This window comes from Erinaceus europaeus, chromosome 16 (genome assembly GCF_950295315.1).
Source record: "Erinaceus europaeus chromosome 16, mEriEur2.1, whole genome shotgun sequence".
Lineage (NCBI taxonomy): Eukaryota > Metazoa > Chordata > Mammalia > Eulipotyphla > Erinaceidae > Erinaceus > Erinaceus europaeus.
Window position 1 is genome coordinate 32,894,814 of NC_080177.1, and position 18,131 is coordinate 32,912,944.

General features: G+C 42.3%; 1 protein-coding gene and 1 long non-coding RNA gene across 2 annotated transcripts in view; both read left to right on the forward strand.

Moving 5' to 3' along the window:
- Positions 1-18,131, forward strand: part of LOC132533432 (uncharacterized) — a 941,342-nt gene that overhangs the window by 566,128 nt on the left and 357,083 nt on the right. The window lies entirely within an intron of this gene.
- Positions 9,526-11,050, forward strand: TMEM30B (transmembrane protein 30B). The gene has a single exon (XM_007519271.3). It carries the CDS (start codon positions 9,845-9,847, stop codon positions 10,904-10,906), a length of 1,062 nt encoding a protein of 353 aa, XP_007519333.1. The 5' UTR covers positions 9,526-9,844; the 3' UTR covers positions 10,907-11,050.

Genomic DNA, 18,131 nt, shown 5'->3' on the forward strand with positions numbered 1-18,131 from the left:
TTTTCAATGTAACTATGATGTGTCTTGGTGTCTTCAGGTCTAGGTTGATTCTGTTTGGGGCTTTCTGGGCCTCTTGAATCTTAATGTCCTTTCTGTTGTTTAGGGCTAGAAGTTTTCTTCTATTATTTCCTCTAGAATGTTTACTTCCCCTTCCTCTCTTTCTTCCTCTGGTAGGCCAATTATACGAATGTTACTTCTTTTGAGATCATCCCATATGTCTCTGTTGTTTTCAGTGTCTCTCAATCTCTTTTTGAGCTCTTTTACCTCTTTCTAAGTTTTCTCTAGCTTATCCTCTGTCTGGTTAATCCTGTTTTCTGCTTCTGTTAGTCTGGTTTCCCTTCCCTCATCTTCTTTTTTTCAGTTCAGTTATAGTGTTAACTTGTTCTGCTAATTGGCCTTTTAGCTCAACTATTTCAGCTTTCAGTTCTCTAATTACCTCAGGGTAGCCAGCATTTCCCTTGAGGGTCTCATCTGTTGTTTTCCTAATTCTGATAGCCCTTTCCTCCATAGTTGTCTTCATTTCTTTTTAAAAAATATTTATTTATTTATTCCCTTTTGTTGTCTTTGTTGTGTTATTGTTGTAGTTATTATCGTTATTGATATCATTATTGTTGGGTAGGACAGAGAGAAGTGGAGAGAGGAGGAGAAGATAGAGAGGGGGAGAAAAATATAGACACCTGCAGATCTGCTTCACCACCTGTGAAGCAACTCCCCTGCAGGTAGGGAGCCAGGGGCTCAAACCAGTATCCTGATGCCAATCCCTGCACTTTGTGCCACCTGCGCTTAAGCCGCTGCAATATCGCCCAACTCCCGGTTGTCTTCATTTCTGTGACTATTAGGTTTTTTACTGCTTGTATACTTTTCTTATCTATGGTTACTTCTGACTGATTTGGAGTTTCTTCTGCATTCCTGCCCTGATTCATTATGGTAGAAGTTTTATTTGCTCTTAATTTAATCATTTTTTATGTGGTTTTTATTTTTCTGTTCCGTCATTCTTCAGTTGTGGTGTTTTGAGTACAAGCCACACTATACTAAAGCCCTTTCACAAATGCTGTCAGAAACCTCAGAAATTACAAGAATAGCAAAACAGCACCACCAGTCCAAGAAAAAATAGCAACCAAAACCAAAAGAAAAAGAAATATAAGGGAATAAAGGGAGAGCAAGAATAGACAATTATGCAAATCTACAGTCCACTGTAAATTCTAGGGATAGCAAGAGGAGAAAGGGAAGTAGAAAAGAGAGACACACACACACACAGAGTCCACTGCAAGTCAGATTTCTTCCACAAAACAATTCCCAAATGAGTATCAGTGAATTCAGAAAGGAAAAGAAGAAAAGAAAAATTTTTAAAAAGGAGCAAAGGAGTTATTAATTTATTTTGAATTAGCTAGGAGGATATTTATTTATTTTTATTGGATAGAGACAGAAAGAAATTGAGAGGTCAGGGGGAGACAGAGAGGGAGAAAGACAGAGACACCTGCATCCCTGTTTCACCACTCATGAAGCTTTCCCCTTGCAGGTGGAGACCAGGAGCTTGAACCCAGGTTCTTCTGCACTATAATTTGTGCACTTAACCAGGAGCATCATGGCCTGGCCTCCCAAAAGGAAAGCTTTTAAAAGAACAGTTATTTGAGGGTCAGGCCGTAGTGCAGCAGGTTAAACACACATGGCACAAAGTGCAAAGACCGGTGTAAGGATCCCGGTTCTAGCTCCAGCTCCCCACCAGCAAGGGAGTTGCTTCACACGTGGTGAAGCAGGTCTGTAGGTGTTTATCTTTCTCTCCTGTCTTCCTCCTCTCTCTGTTTCTCTGCCCTATCCACAACAATGACATCAATAACAACAACAACTACAACAACAATAAAAAACAAGGGTAACAAAAGGGAAAATAAATATTAAAAAAAGAACAGTTATGTAATTCATATGTTTCCATTTATTACAATATAATAAACAGATACATGACTGAATTGCGTAATTTCTAAATGGAATGTATACATATATAAATTTTATTGATTACATAAATTTCTGTCACAAGTAACTTACAAGTGAAAATTAGGAAACTACTTTCTAAATAAATCTAAGTTTTACTGGCCTTGCCTGCAAAATACGAGACTCTTACCTTTGTCTTGTAGGTATCACATAGCCAGGGAAGGCATTAGTAGATTTGGGAACGCCTTTACTTTGTGGAAGACTGGCAAGATAACTCACTTAGATAATGGGCTTGCTTTGCCAAGAGCATGGCCCAGGTTTAAGCCTGATCCCCAGTACACTGAAGGAAGCTTTCTACTTTGTAGTTTTTCTCTTAGTCTCTATTTATTTGAAATAATTAACCTGGTGCAGTAAATCTCTAGTGATAACCAAAAAAGAAAAGAAAGGAGGGGGGGTGTGTAATCAGCTGCAGAAAATAAGATCAGAATGAATACATGTCAAGCTGGCAAAATAGCTTAATTGTCATGTAAGCAACCCAGATTTGAGTCCAGTTCCCACCATATTGGAGGAAACTTCAGTGCAGTGGTGGTGTCACTCCTTCTCTCCCTGTTTCTTTTTCTATCTGAAAAAGCTAAATTGTACCAGTGAAGCCTCAATGACAACAGAAAATTAAAAAAAAAAAAGTATGGAAAAATCACTGTGATGTAGTGATTGAAAATGCAAGACACTACAAGTAAACCAATATCTTGACTCCCGGACCTCCACCTAATCTTCTGTGAAAAACTTAAGTCAGCCATCATTTCCTTAGTCTCAACCTCAGATCTGTTGTTTCATCAGTATGATAGTATTGCCACCTAAGCTTATAGTGTGAATTAGATGAGATAATATATGTAAAATGCTTGCAGAGTGACTGGTTCAGGTTATGCTAGTCAATAAAATGTTATTTATTCAGCGAGTACATGTAAGGAAAAAAAAAAACTCGATCAGTGAGGGAGATACCTTAGCAAGTAGTGTCTGCTTTGCCATAAATTAAGCCCCTGGATTCAATCTCTGGCGTTGCCTATGGATGACCCAACAGTGCTCTGATCTCTCTTATCTGATCTGATTTCTCTATCTTGTAAAAGTAGATAAATCCCCTATTCTTAACTCTAACACCATCTTCCAAACAATATTTTTAGTGCACCTGCATGTTAGCTATCAAGCTCGGGCAAAAATTACTAAAGGCATGGCCTCCTTGGGATATACCTAAAATAAGACTGCCTAGCTTCTTTCCACTCGAAAACTCCTTATTTTATTTATTCTATTCTTACCTTTGGGTTCCTGTTTATTAAACAAATTGTCCTGCTTTATATCTTAATGCCTTTCAGCCACCAAGTTAAAGATGGTACAATGATTCCATCCTGACTTTTCTGGGCAGACAACCTCAACAATGTGTCCTGGAACCTCACCTCTCCAGAGACCTACCCTACTAGGGAAAGATAGAAACAGGCTGGGGGTATGGATCTACCTGCCAATGTCCGTGTCCTGCAGAGAAACAATTACAGAAACCAGACCTCCCACCTTCTACACCCCATAAAGATCTTTCGTCCATACTCCCAGAGGGATAAAGAATAGGGAAGCTTCCAATGGAGGGGGTGGAACACAGAACTCTGGTGGTGGGAACTGTATGGAATTACACCCCTATTATATTACAATCTTATAAATCATTATTAAACCACTAATAAGATTTTTTTTTTTAATCTTTAAAAGGAAGATCTCATGGGAGGCTGGGTGGTGGCACACTTTGTTACTACACTACAGTGCACAAATACCTGGACTCAAGTCTCTGTTCCCCACTTGCAGGGGGATGCTTCATGAGCAGTGAAGCAGTGCCATGGGTCTTGGTCTCAGTCTCTCTCTCCTCTATCTCCTCCTCCCCCCTAGATTTCTTTCTGTCTCTATCTGAAATAAATAAAATATGCTTTAAAAACATCTCATGAGATGACAATGATGACCTCAGAATTCTAAGAGATATTCACTATCTTTTTGATAAACATACTTGATAAGTAAGCAGATAAATTAAGCAACTTGACAAAGGTCATAGTTATTTCCTGATGAACTGTACGGCAGAACCTGGACTTTCTTAACACTGAGAAGCATTCTTTCTCTATCTTACAGTGCTTCTCTTAGTAACTGATTTTATGAGCACAGACTAAATATGTTCTGTGGTTAACAAAATTTTGGTGAAAGTGGCCAGGTATACATTGTAATGGCAGTGTCGAAGATCCTAGCAGTTTTTGTTTTTGCAGTTTGACCTTCAAGTCTCTTTCCTACTTTTAGAAATTCATCCTAAGGAAATCTTCTAATGAAAAATTAAAAAAAAAAAACAACCAATATCTAATAAAATGTTCTTTGGAATACTGAAAAATGTAATATAATAACAGAAGATGGCAGGTAGACTCATGAATTTCAGACCATTTAAAAGATTATGAGGTTGGGTAAGTTGCACAGTGAGTAGAATACCAGATTTGCAAGTATGAGGTTGTGTGTTTTATCCCTGGCATCATTTTTATTTAACATATATTACAGAATTACATGTCAACAGGGGTTTGAATCCACACCATTCCTACCACCAGAGTACTGGACATGGACCAACCATCATGTCTACATCTATACATAATTGTCCCCCCTTTTTTTTTCTGATTCAATCCTCTCTACCCCTCATGACATCATAACTACCTCCATATGTCCCTCTCCTTTTCCTTCTGTCTCTCTGGATGGAGCTAGAGTTCAGAGTCCTCTTATCTTCATCCTATCACTCCTCCCCCGCTGAGAGTATGGATCAAGGTTATTTTGGGGGAGCTGAAGGTAGGAGTTCTGGCTTCTGTGACTGCTTCTCCACTGAACATGGGCATTCCCTGGCATCATATTTGTTAGAGTGATGCTCTGGTTTTCAGTTTCTATCTCTTTTATAATTTTTTTTTTTTTTTTTTTACCAGAGCACTGCTCAGCTCTAGCTTATGGTAGTATGGGGAGATTGAATTTGGGACTATGGAGCCTCAGGCATGACAGTCTCTTTGCATAACCATTATGCTATCTACCCCCACCAAATATATATATATATGGACAAAAAAGAACTATAAAAATATACATTTAATTCTACAATTCACTAGAATAGAAGGTACTCTAATAAATAGAATTTAGTGTATTTTATGATGATTACAACTAACCAAAAAAAAAATTCAAAGAGAAAATCCAGAAGATAAAAATAGAAAAAATAATTTTAGAAGTACTGATATTAGGAATGCAATTTTCTTTTACTTTGAGTTCTCTTCATAATAAAGAGATGCAATAATTAACTGGTCAGAATGAACCTATTTCTTTCCTGTTACTAAGAAGATTATCATCAAATTAAGAACACAAAGCAAGGACCTGAATTATTCAATGCACTCTGAAAGACACAATGAAGTGTATCTGCTCTTGGCCTCTCAAACTTAGGAGCTGCATAAGAGACAAGCCATGTGCATGGATCTTGGTACTGTTCCTGTGCCAGTCTTCAATATCTCATCCCACAGCAATGTTTGTCCCTCTCTAGCCTGGATGTCACCTGCTGGATGACACCATTAAGAGACCCATTCTGAAGGTCTCTTCTTTCAAGTTTTCATGCACCAGCTTGATTGCATTTTCTTTGCCATTCAGCTTAAATACTAAGGTCTATCATTTAAACCATTCCCTCCACGAGAAAGGTAATACTTCTAAAACTTTATTTTTCCATTTCACCTGTCCTGAAACCACTCCTTGACCAATACACTAGATGCTTTTAGTTACTTGCCTTCGTAGGCAGGACCTTCCTAAACTAAGCCATGAAGTAATCCCTTCCTGTGTCACTGGAAGTTCCTTGTTCCAGCCCTCTGTCTCCTCCATTGTGATGAAGTACACCAATTACAGCAGGAATTTGGGACAATTAGCATATGAAGGCCATCAGCCTAACTACGGTGCTTGTGAGAGACTATATAAGCAAGGACCTGGAGTATCTCACTCTCTTTATTGAGATAACTCCATCACTGCACTCTCCTGTTGGTATAGCTCCAGATGGATCCTGATCTCTTCATGTTGTTGTCTTGGGTAGCTTCCTTACAGACTTCTGGCTTCCACCAATTCTTTTAGCTAGACTACTTTTTTTTTTTCTTTTGCCTCCAGGGTTATTGCTGGGGCTCGTGCCTGCTCTACGAATCCACTGCTCCTGGAGGCCTTTTTTTTTTTTCTCTTTGTTGCCCTTGTTGTTTTATCATTGCTGTGGTTATGATTATTGTTGTCATTGATATCATTGTTGTTGGACAGGACAGAGAGAAATAGAGAGTGGAGGGGAAGACAGAGAGAAGAGAGAAAGACAGACACCTGCAGACCTACTTCACTGCCTCTGACGCGACCCCCCCTATAGGGGAGCTGGGGGCTTGAACCAGGATCCTTATGCTGGCCCTTTTGCTTTGCGCCATATGTACTTAGCCCCCTAGCTAGACTGTTTTTACCCTCACGTTCACAGTGATTTTTATGAATCAACCTCTTACTTTTTTAACCCTAAACAGAGCCACATGGTGATTTGCAATACTCTATATCTCACATGATGTCTATTCCTCATGCAGACGAATTTGACTTCTGCTGCACAGAAAGCCATTCATAAAGCATTCTCCCTTGACCTGAGCCCAAAGCCAAGCCTCATTCTGCATCTATTCCTACTCCCCTTCCCTTTAATTTCAGAGGTGTAGAAAGCCTACCCCTGTTCTCTGGACCTAGTACCTCCGGCCTGCTCCTACATGGTACCATCCATAAGTCTCTTCAATCTTGTCTCCACTGTTATCTTCTTTGGAATACATGTTCATGTGCCATCTATAAATAAGTCTTTACTTTAGAATACAGGTTTCTTTAAAAAGATGTATTTATCATGGAGAAAAAGAGAACTAGAATATTACTTTGACACATGTGGTGCTGAGATTCAAACACAGGAACTCATGTTTGTAAGCCCAGCACCTTAAGCACTGTACCATCTCCCAGATCACTAGAATGCATATTCTTCTGAATGATCACCTCTTCTCTCACACCTTGCCAAAAACAAGTTTTCCTACCAAAGAGCTACTCTGCCCTGACCCCAGCTTTCTAGTACTATTTCTAATTCTGACACCATTTTCCCAGACAATACTTTTGGCCCACCTATATGTTAGCTGTTAGAGTCAAGCAAAAATTAGTAAAGTCATGTGTCCTTTGGAATATACCTAAAATAGACTTTCTTGCTTCTTCCAACAGGAAGACCCCAAATCTCTGTTATATTCTTACCTTTTGGTTTCCGATTATTAAACAATTTGTTCTGCTTTCTATCGTAATGCTTTTCAGCCACCAAGTTGCAGATGCTACTATGACGCCAACCTGACTTCTCTGGGCAGTTAACCTCACCAATGTGTCCTGGAACCCCATCTCTCCAGAGCCTTACCCCACTAGGGAAAGACAGAGAGAGGATGAGAGTATGGATCAACCTGTCAATGCCCATGTACAGAATTACTTCTGGAGAAGTAATTCCAGAAGCCAGATCTCCCACCTTCCGCACCCCATAGAGACTTTGGTTCATACTCCCAGAGGGATAAAGAACAGGAAAGCTTCTAATGGAGGGGGATGACATATGGAACTCTGGTGTCGGGTATTGTGTAGAACTGTACCCCCTCCCCTTATTTCACAATCTTGTCAATCATTATTAAATCACTAATTGAAAAAATAGATTTCTTCAAATCATTCAAGGAGGGGAGAAGTAAAAAGGTCCTGAGCCCAACTAGATGGCTTGTACTTGTATGGGGGTGGCAATGTAGCAGTTGTCAGATTTAATATCTCCTAGAAGGTGTTTTGAGAACTAATTTCCTTCCTAGAGACTAGTTTTGGTAACTTTACATCAAACTAACTGATGATTCCATGATATACGGATGAGTAGAATCAACTATAGAAAAAAGGGAACAGATTATTATTATTTTTATTTTATTGAAAAAAAACGTACAGTTAAAGACTGGATCCCACTGTAGGAATTTGCTGACAGTGTTGGAATTTCCTCTCTTGGGGTATGATTAGTAGTGAGGAAAGTGGAATTCAAATCATCTGGGTCTCCTTCTGTATTTTCTAGCAGCTAAAGCTTTTGACTAAAATTCATTCTATCCAACAAAATAAAATGAGTTTTTTTTTAAATCATTAAAATATTACTTTTAAATGCAAGATTTAGGTATGCAATGCACAATTTGGTACTTGAATGCATGCTATCTACTAGCTATTTCGATGTGAGACCAGTGTACCACTCTACCATTTATTTGGTTTTATTTTGCTTTCTTTTATACAGTTTTGGAGATCAAACTCCAGGCCTCATGTAAACAAGGCATGCCCTCTTCCACTGAGCCATCTCCCAGGCTCAGTTCTGATCCTTTCTTCCTCTTAAGTGGTGTGTACTCACCATCATACTGCAAATGCCTTCAGGCAAAGAGTCCTTGTCCCTCTAATTCACTTTTGTTTTCTACATGACTTAGCATCAGACTGAACATCTGGCACACCTTAAAGAAAGTTCTCGTTAAATTTAGCAAAATTTTAACTTTATACATCTCAGTGGGGTTTGAATGACTCCTGAATGCAATAAATTATTTTAGGTGAAGAAGTGTAATACAGAAAATATCTAAGTGGTTTATATTTTATGAGGTGGAGAGGCAAGAATACCTCTATATGTAGTGAAAATTTAGTAAAAAATTGAAATGGGCACATATTCTCTTGTGTACGTAGTACCAACATAGATATAAAAGGCAGAATCTCAACAAGTGTTCAGAACTAATGTTAGTTCTCATTATAGTAATTCCTATAAATCTCTATACTCTTTCACTTTCTTACCAAACAGTCCCTTGAGTGTGGATAGCAGCTAGGTCTTCTGGGAACTTGGATCAGACCCATTCTCTAGACAAGGGCAATAATCTGAAAAGGAAGAAAAATCATATGGTGGCCAGTACATTTTCCTCCTTGTGTGTTTTTTCCACCAACTAGGGAGATATTTAGAGGTTCTGGGCCACTTGAAGTCTTTGCCTCTCTCTCTTTTTAAGAGTTAATTTTATTTGTACAGAACTTTGCACTTTCCTTAATTATACAGCCTGGGGGCACCTGGCTGACAAATTATTTTCCCTTTAAAGAAAATATGGTGAAATTTGAATGCAGGCATTGAATTCGAAGCAGAGTTAGCACTGCGCAATCCCCTGTGTTTAACAATATGTGACCAAAAATTGAAAAGCTAACCTTCAAAAACAAAAGGTTCTAGAGGTGCGACCCTGCCCAACCCGCGTCCCCTTCCTTCTCTCGTTTTCCCAGACAAAAGATTAATAGGCTGGAATCTTGGCGTCTCCAGAACTCAATGGTACGAGTCTTCTGTGGATCTCTGTGTTGGAGGCTGCAGTTCCTAAAACTGGAACACACTGGCCCAGGCACCCTAGGTGGTACCTGAAGCAGGTGCGAGCCACCCAGAGGCAGCCTGGAGCCGCCACTCACTCACCCGGGGGAGGAGCCGCTGTGTCCGAAAACAATAAACGAGCCCGGGCCGCCAGGTGAGCGGAACACCCGCCGACTCACCTCCCGGGGGGCGGGGTGCGGGCGCCCATTACCTCAGGGGCGGAGCCGGCCGGGATCACCCGGACCAAGGCGGAACTGACGGGTTCGGTGGCCGCCCCAGCACCTGGAACCAAAAGTCACCTGTGTAGAGGTCGGAGGAGGGGCCAGGGCAACAGTTCACCTGGGTCAGGGGAGACCTGACCCAGGTGCAGCCCCACCCTGGTCTCGTTCAGCGCCCCCGCGGGGTTGGCGCCCTCGGCTGGCCACGTCTGAGAAACCCACCCACTGTCCGTCCGTGCGTCTGTGCGTCCGTCCCTACGCGGCAGCCATGACCTGGAGCGCCACCGCCCGCGGCGCCCACCAGCCCGACAACACCGCGTTCACGCAGCAGCGCCTCCCCGCCTGGCAGCCGCTGCTGTCCGCCAGCATCACGCTGCCGCTCTTCTTCTGCGTGGGGCTGGCCTTCATCGGCCTGGGCCTGGGCCTCTACTACTCGTCCAACGGCATCAAGGAGCTGGGCTACGACTACACCGGCTACCCGGGGACCAGCAATTGCTCCCTGTGCGCCACGGCCGGCCGGGGCCGGTCGCCGCCGCCCGCCTGCTCGTGCGCCTGGTACTTCACGCTGCCCGAGCTCTTCCAGGGCCCCGTGTACCTCTACTACGAGCTCAGCAACTTCTACCAGAACAACCGGCGCTACGGCGTGTCCCGCGACGACGCGCAGCTGAGCGGGCTGAGCAGCGCGCTGCGCCACCCGGTCAACGAGTGCGCCCCCTACCAGTACAGCGCGGCCCGCCTGCCCATCGCGCCCTGCGGCGCCATCGCCAACAGCCTCTTCAATGACTCCTTCTCGCTGTGGCACCAGCGCGGGCCCGGAGGCTCCTACGTCGAGGTGCCGCTGGACCGCACTGGCATCGCCTGGTGGACCGACTACCACGTCAAATTCCGCAACCCGCCGCTGGTGAACGGCAGCCTGGCGCTGGCCTTCCGGGGCACCGCGCCCCCGCCCAACTGGCACCGGCCGGTGTACGAGCTCAGCCCGGACCCCAACAACACCGGCTTCATCAACCAGGACTTCGTGGTGTGGATGCGCACGGCGGCGCTGCCCACGTTCCGCAAGCTGTACGCGCGCATTCGCCAGGGCAACTACTCGGCCGGGCTGCCGCGGGGCGCCTACCGCGTCAACATCACCTACAACTACCCGGTGCTGGGCTTCGGCGGCCAGAAGAGCGTCATCTTCAGCAGCATCTCCTGGATGGGCGGCAAGAACCCCTTCCTGGGCATCGCCTACCTGGTCGTGGGCTCCCTCTGCATCCTCACAGGCTTCGTCATGTTGATCGTCTACATTCGTTACCAGGATCAGAACGAGGAGGACGAGGACGAAGAGTGATTCCTACTGCTGGCCAAGTCCCCTTTGCGCCCCCCACTTTGCCTCCTGTTGTGGAGAAGGGACAAGAGAAAAGAATTATGTTCCCTCATTTAAAAGAAAAATTTTTTCCCCTCCAGGGTTATTGCTGGGGCTCAGTGCCTGCACCACGAATCCACTGCTCATGGAAACTACTTTTTTTCCATTTGTTGTCCTTGTTGTTTTAACGTTGTTGTGGCATTATTATTGTTGTTACTGATGTCGTTGTTGTTGGATAGGACAGAGAGAGATCGAGAGAGGAGGGAAAGACAGTGGGGGAGAGAAAGACACCTGCAGACCTGCTTTACCGCTTGTGAAACGACGCCCCTGCAAGTGGGGAGCCGGGGCTAGAACGGAGATCCTTGTGCCGGTCTTTGCACTTCACGCCATGTGCGCTTAACCCGCTGCCCGAACCCCCCTTTTTTTGGGGGTGTCACTTGTTGGGGCTGCAGAGGGAAATATCCGAGCAAAGCCTTCATTAGCCTCTTCACCAATGAGTTGACATGTTAAGTTCCTAAGAGTCGCGCACACTGAGACCCAGGGATGATGAATTATTCATTTAGGGTCACACAGCTAGTCACCAGCTTTAATAACTCTAGAGCATTTCTAGGGCAGTAGTATAGTCTGTGTGTTTGTGGTTTAGGGCTGGGGGTATCAGTAATGGAAGATTTTGTGTGCATTTGTAGGGAGGGGGCTGTGCAGAGTGAAAGCCACAAATAAATGCAGATGCAAGTGGTGGGGGGAGTGGAGAAGATGTATATTAATGTAAATAGACCAGAAGGAACCATTCCCAGAGAATAATAAATAAGGCTACATGGAGGCTGGGAGGGAGGGGGGGTTGTTGAGATCCCTGAAACTGTGCTTCCCAAGCTGGGTTAGGGATTTCTTCCATATTCCCTCAAAATTGGATGTCACTGCCTTGAGCCATGGTGATTTTATGAGAATGTGATTGTCCTATGTATGTGGGGTAATTTTTATTTATTATGAGTGTTTAATCCAGTAGCTCACCAACCTAGCCCCTCTTTAGTTGAATAAGAGGATTCACTACAGTGTTTTACTATGTAGTTGTGAGTAACTGTTGTTTTACTATCTTTTTTCCCCTTCAAAATTAATTCCATTATTAGAAAATTTAAACAAGACTATGAAATATAAGATATTCTGATTAAATTCGTTTGTATGGTCCCAGGCCCTATTCTCCAGTTTCTTGAAAGAGAATAAAGGTTATATTTGTCTTACATTTGTTATCACATTTGCACAGTTCTTCTGAACTTTGATCTTAAAGATACAAAATAGCACCAACCACTTTGTTCACTTGTTACTAGGAAATTTATACTGAAGCAAGAAAATTACCTTTCAGGTTAAAGCTCAGTTAAAAGCAACTCACTTTTCATTGTTAATTTCCAAAAGCAGCATTTGGTTTGAACTTATTAACATCAAAAATGTAGTATGAATTAAATTTTCTTCACCTACAGTTTGAAAATTTCAATATTTCTTGGTTATACCAAGGTTTCATCCACTTTGGAGATAAGTATATCATGATGCTACCTCCAATGCTGTGACCCAGGTTTGAATCCAGGTCATGTACAAAGTCACATACAAAGTCACATTATCCAAGTGAGCTATTTTGCTGACCCTGAAAATGTCAACTTTTAAAAATAATATTAAAAGTTGTTAAAGAATGTGACTGTAGTAATCAACTAGCTATGTTACTTCTCCATTTCTGCATTTACTCAAATTGTAAATTGTAATTTTTGTTAGGTATTTTGGTTTCTTTGTTTTTGCTGTCCGGTATTTTGGACTACAGAGGAGCTGACATTTCAAAAATGGAAGTGTGCTGTAACATTTTTCCTGGTAGCTTAAGATTCCAGCTGTGTTTGAATTCTCATGTTGTCCAGTAAATGCTTTCTAGCTATAATTTCATACTCTGAAGACAGGGAAAAAGTGAATCTTAACAGTCCAACTGGAAATGTCCTTTGACTCACCTTTTAAGATAAATGGTATGCGTCTGAGAGATAGTTCACCCCCTAGAGCTCACACACCTTCCCATGTGTGAGGACCCAGGTTTAAGTCCCAGCACCACATTAGGAGAACCATAGATGCACCAAGGGGATCTCTACAAATTGTGGGATGGTACTGTGTCTTTCCTCTCTTTATCCTTGCCTCTCTATCCTTTTTTTAAAAAATAAATATTTATTTTTGAGAGAGATGTAAAGAGAGAGAGAAACACCAGAGCATTGCCCAGCTCTGGCTTATGGTGGTGCGGGAGATTGAACCTGGGACTTTGGTGCCTCAGGCATGAAAGTCTCTTTGCATAACCATTATGCTATCTACCCCCATCCATCCCTCTTTCTACCTGAAGTAAGAAGAATAAAAAAAGCAGTCTCAGAGCAGTGGAATCATGCCTGTAAAGTCTGTGGCTCCAGAAGAAGAATTTAAAAAGATCAGATGAACTCAAGTGATGACAGGAGCTCACAGGATATATGTATATGGTGCACCCAATAGAGTGTTCATATTACCGTGCATAAGGACCCAGGTTAAAAGCCCTTTCTCACTTGTAAGGAGGAAGCTTCGTGAGCAGTGGAACAGTGCTGCAGGTGTCCCTCCTCTCTTTCTCTGCCTCTTTGTCTCTCAGCCTCTATGAAAATGGAAAGAACAAGAAAAAATGGCAGCCAGGAGTGGTCATGTGCAGACACCAAACTGCAGCAAAACCTTGGTGGGAAAAAAGAGGGGGGCGGTTGGTGGCTCACCTGGTTGAGCGCACATATTACAATGTGCAAGGCCCCGGGTTCGAGCCTCTGGTCCTCACCTGCAGGGATGAAAGCTTTGCAAGTGGTGAAGCAGTGCTGCAGGTGTCCCTCTGTCTCTATCACCCACTTCCCTCTTGATTTCTGGCTGTCTCTATCCAATAAGTAAAGATAATAGAAAACATTTTTTTTAAAAGAAGTGAAAAGAAAAATTAATGTTGTTAGTGGAAACTCTCAGAACACAACAATACAATAATACTTTCTAGTATCTCAAGTATCAGATCAACCTAACAATTGACTGACTGTGAATTAGCTAAAAAGCAAAGACAGAGTAACACTCTGAGGTCTCCTTTAGTAGTAATATATAACTACCTCATCTAAGCTGTTGCTCTCTTCATGTCGCCAACAATTTCAACAATCTTAACTTCTCAAATGGTAAGAGTAGAGTTGTAATGTAATCAGTTCCAAATATGACTCGATATGTCATTAGTTACTGTAGTAATAGGTCATTCCCTTCTCCTTTATTTTTAGCAAACATACCTTTGCAACTCAGATAATTTTCTGCAGCTAAACCATTGCTAACTGGTTTTTGATAAGTTGAAAAAAAATTCAATCCCCCCAGGAGAATAATTATTCTCCACTGAAAACAGTCATATACAGTTTTTATTTTGACGTCTATATAAAAATTTACATGAAACATTGCTCACTGTGTTGATGCCATATGTATACACTCCCCTCAGCTGTCCTGACACATTGAATGGTATATATTTAGGAACAAATACGTCCCCATTGTTAAGTAACCTAATATAAAAGCCCCTCTTTGCCCCCACTACTAGAACTTGTGTCAACCAGGTAAGTGCAGCACGTGAATGCCACTGCTTTCACCAACGGGACTCAACAGCTGATCACCACAGAACAGAAAGTACCAGCTATTGTGAAACCCAATACAGATATTTGGGGAAGGGGTGTAAAAAGATAGAAAGTAAAAGGGAAAGATGTGAATGAGACATTCTTCTGGGCCAGCAAGGTACCCTGAAGGCAGAGGACTAGCATCAAAAACAGCTTATTACAGAGAGTCAGAAGGTGGCTTCTCCTGGTAGGATGCTGTCTTGCCTTGATTTGAACCCTGACACCACATGGGAATGCCTTGGCACTGGAGAAAGCTACATTGTTGTGGTCTCTCTCTCCCTCTCTACTACCCCCCTCCCCGAAATAAAAAGAAGAAAAAGTGATCCCAGGAGCAGTGAAATTGCACATAGGTGAGGTCACCAAAGAGAATAAGAGTAAGTACAGCAGTGAGTAGAGCTCATCAGTAATATTCACTGATGACAAGAACTTTAAGAAATTCAGCAAATGAGCAATGGCTTACCTCCTTCTGAACCCTTCACTTTTTTTTTTTTTTTAACAATTTGAGTGTGATTTATCGCTTCCTATAGAAGCAAAGGTATTACTGTCAAGAACCTTTGCTAATAGCCTTGTCTTCTACATTGAGCTCTTAACTAAGTTCCTATTAAAGAGGCTGAAGCCTTGCATTACTGATGGAAACAGCAAATGTGTCATTAATAATGATATTTTGTTCTTCTAAAAGGTCTTTGTTCTGAAAGTCCAAGGTGCTTACTGCTATGTGGCCTCATTAATCTTATCCATCAAAATATATGAGCTTATAGAAAGTCATTGAGACTGAAGGGGCAGAAATGTGATTCTTTCCATTTTGCTCACTTTTGTTTAGAACTCTCTCAAACAAAAGTATAATTTCTGGATAAGGCAGTGATTGTCAGCTATAAGAGCAACTTGAGTATTTTCAAAGAAAAACTTGATTGGTACTAGTTATGATTTTAATAAGTAAATGACATTTCCTATTATTTGCTGGAATTCAAACTGAGAACTCTAAGGCTTCTTATTTATAGGAAGTATCAGAATGTAGAATACCTTGTACTCTTCTCATTATTTCCCTACAGAACTTTAGGGGTTTAAAGTTTTCTGGGCGGTCACACAGTGGGTTAAGCACACGTGGTGCAAAGAGCAAGGATAGGGTAAGGATGCTGGTTCAACACCCCCCCCCCCACACACACACACACAAGCAGTGAAACAGGTCTGCAGGTGTCTGTCTTTCTCTCCCCCTTTCTGTCTTCCCCCTCTCTCTCCATTTCTCTCTGTCCTTTCCAACAACAATTGTTGTTTTCTCTGGGCTGGCTTCACGGACAGGTAACAGACGACCAGAAACTGGTGGCTGAGCTGAGAATGCAGTTTAATCTTTATTCACGAGCAAACGGTTCAAAAAACTAATCTAAACTAATCACCACACAATGTGTTCCTCCAACTTTCTCCTCCGGGGGCAGCAGCAGGAACTCAGAAAGTATGTAGGATAGGGGGCGGGGAGAAGGGAGAAGTGCCAAAAGGCAAAGACTAAACCACAATCTCCTGGAGGCAGGGGGAGTGAGACCAAACCAATGTAACAGAAAAGACCATGTAAATAGACCACAATGTCAAGCAATGTAACAGAAGCAGAACTAGATCCCAGAAGCAGAACTAGAAGCATACCAACAAACAATGACAGCAACAATAACAACAATAATAATAACCACAACAACGATAAAAAAAAGTTCTCTGGGCCAGGGGTAGGTAGCATAATGATTATGCAGAGAGACTATCATGCCTGAGGCTCCAAAGTCTCAGGTTCAATCCCCGACACCACCATAAGCCAGAGCTGATCAGTACTCTGGTAAAAAATTTTAAAAATCTATTATGTCAATAAAATTTTCAAATAACTGAAATGTGTTTGTCTTTTTTTTTCTCTCTCTTTGGAGATAGAGAGGGAGACAGAAGGAGAGGGAGAGGGAGAGGGAGAGGGAGAGGGAGAGGGAGAGGGAGAGGGAGAGGGAGAGGGAGAGGGAGAGGGAGAGATCGAGACCAATCATAACCAATCATAGCACCAAAGTTTGCTTCAGTGTGGTGGGGGCCAGACTTGAACCTGGGCTATGCACATGACAAAGCAGTGCACTACCCAAAAGAGATATTTTGCTGACTCTGAAATGTGTGTTTCTTAAAAATAAACTCAGAGAGAGTAAATTAGCTCATGCACGTTCAAGAAGACAATAATGAGCATCACATATATAAATGGCACAATCTCTGTCTCCAGTCCTAACTTCACTCCAAATTCACATTTCTGGTAGTTTTTTGGACTTGCCTATGTGTCCTATGTTGTCAGCTCTATATTTCTTCCCCAAACCCATTCTTCCAACAGCCCCAAGTACTGAAAATGACTTCTCTAATCCTCTCAACCACCCAAGCCCAAATGTGAACTGTCTCTCTGGCTCCTTCTTGTTTCTTTCCATGCCCAACAGCTATCAGATTCTATTGCTCCTATTCTATTATACCCAGGTCGTTGCCCTGACTCAGAGTTTTGCTACTTCTTACACAAAAGTTGGAAGAGCCTCCTAATTGGGCTTCAATTTATGCTCCACACCCTGTACACAAAAAGCAAGCTGACCATGTTCAGCGGGCAAGCAATTACAGACACCAGGCCTTCCACCTTTGGCACCCCATAATGACCCTGGGTCCATACTCTCAGAGGGATAAAGAATAGGGAAGCTATCAGGGGAGGGGATGGGATACAGAGTTCTGGTGGTGGAAATTGTGTGGAGTTGTACCCCTCTTAGCCTATGGTTTTTGTCATTGTTTCCTTTTTATACAAAAAAAAAGCAAGCTGAAACACATACCTCATCGTATTACCCTCAACTTAAAAATCTTCTTGCTGGGGGCTGGGTGGTAAAGCAGCTTGTTAAGTGTACATGGCACAAAGCATAAGGACTGGCATAAGGATTCCGGTTCGAGCCCCCAGTTCCCACCTGCAGGCGGGATCGCTTCACAAGTGGTGAAGCAAGTCTGTAGGTGTCTATCTTTCTCTCCCCCCTCTGTCTTCCTTTCCTCTCTTCATTTCCCTCTGTCCTATCCAACATGATGACAGCAATAACAACAATAATAACAGCAACAACGATAAACATCAAGGGCAACAAAAAGGAAAAAATGGCAATAAAAAAGAGAAAACATTAAAAAAAATCTTCCTGCTTATACACAGACTACAAGGGGAAATCTACACTGCCTTTTTAAAAAACAAAATTTATTTATTTTATGGAGACAGAGAGAAATCTAGAGAGAAAGAAGAGATAAGACAGGGAGAGAGACAGAGAGCTACAGCACTGCTTCACCACTTGCAAAGCTTTTCTGATGCAGGTGAGGACCAGGGGCTTGAACCCAGTTCCTTGTGCGTGGTAACATGTACACTTAACCAGGTGTGCTACTGCCTGGCCCCAAAATCTACACTCCTTTGTAGGGTTTCAATACCTTCCTAATTCATGGCTGATATCCTTTTCTTTTTATTTCAATATTTTATTTATTTAATGAAAGAGAAATATAGACAGAGATCAGAGCACTGCTCACTTGTGGCTTATGGTGGTCCTGGGAGT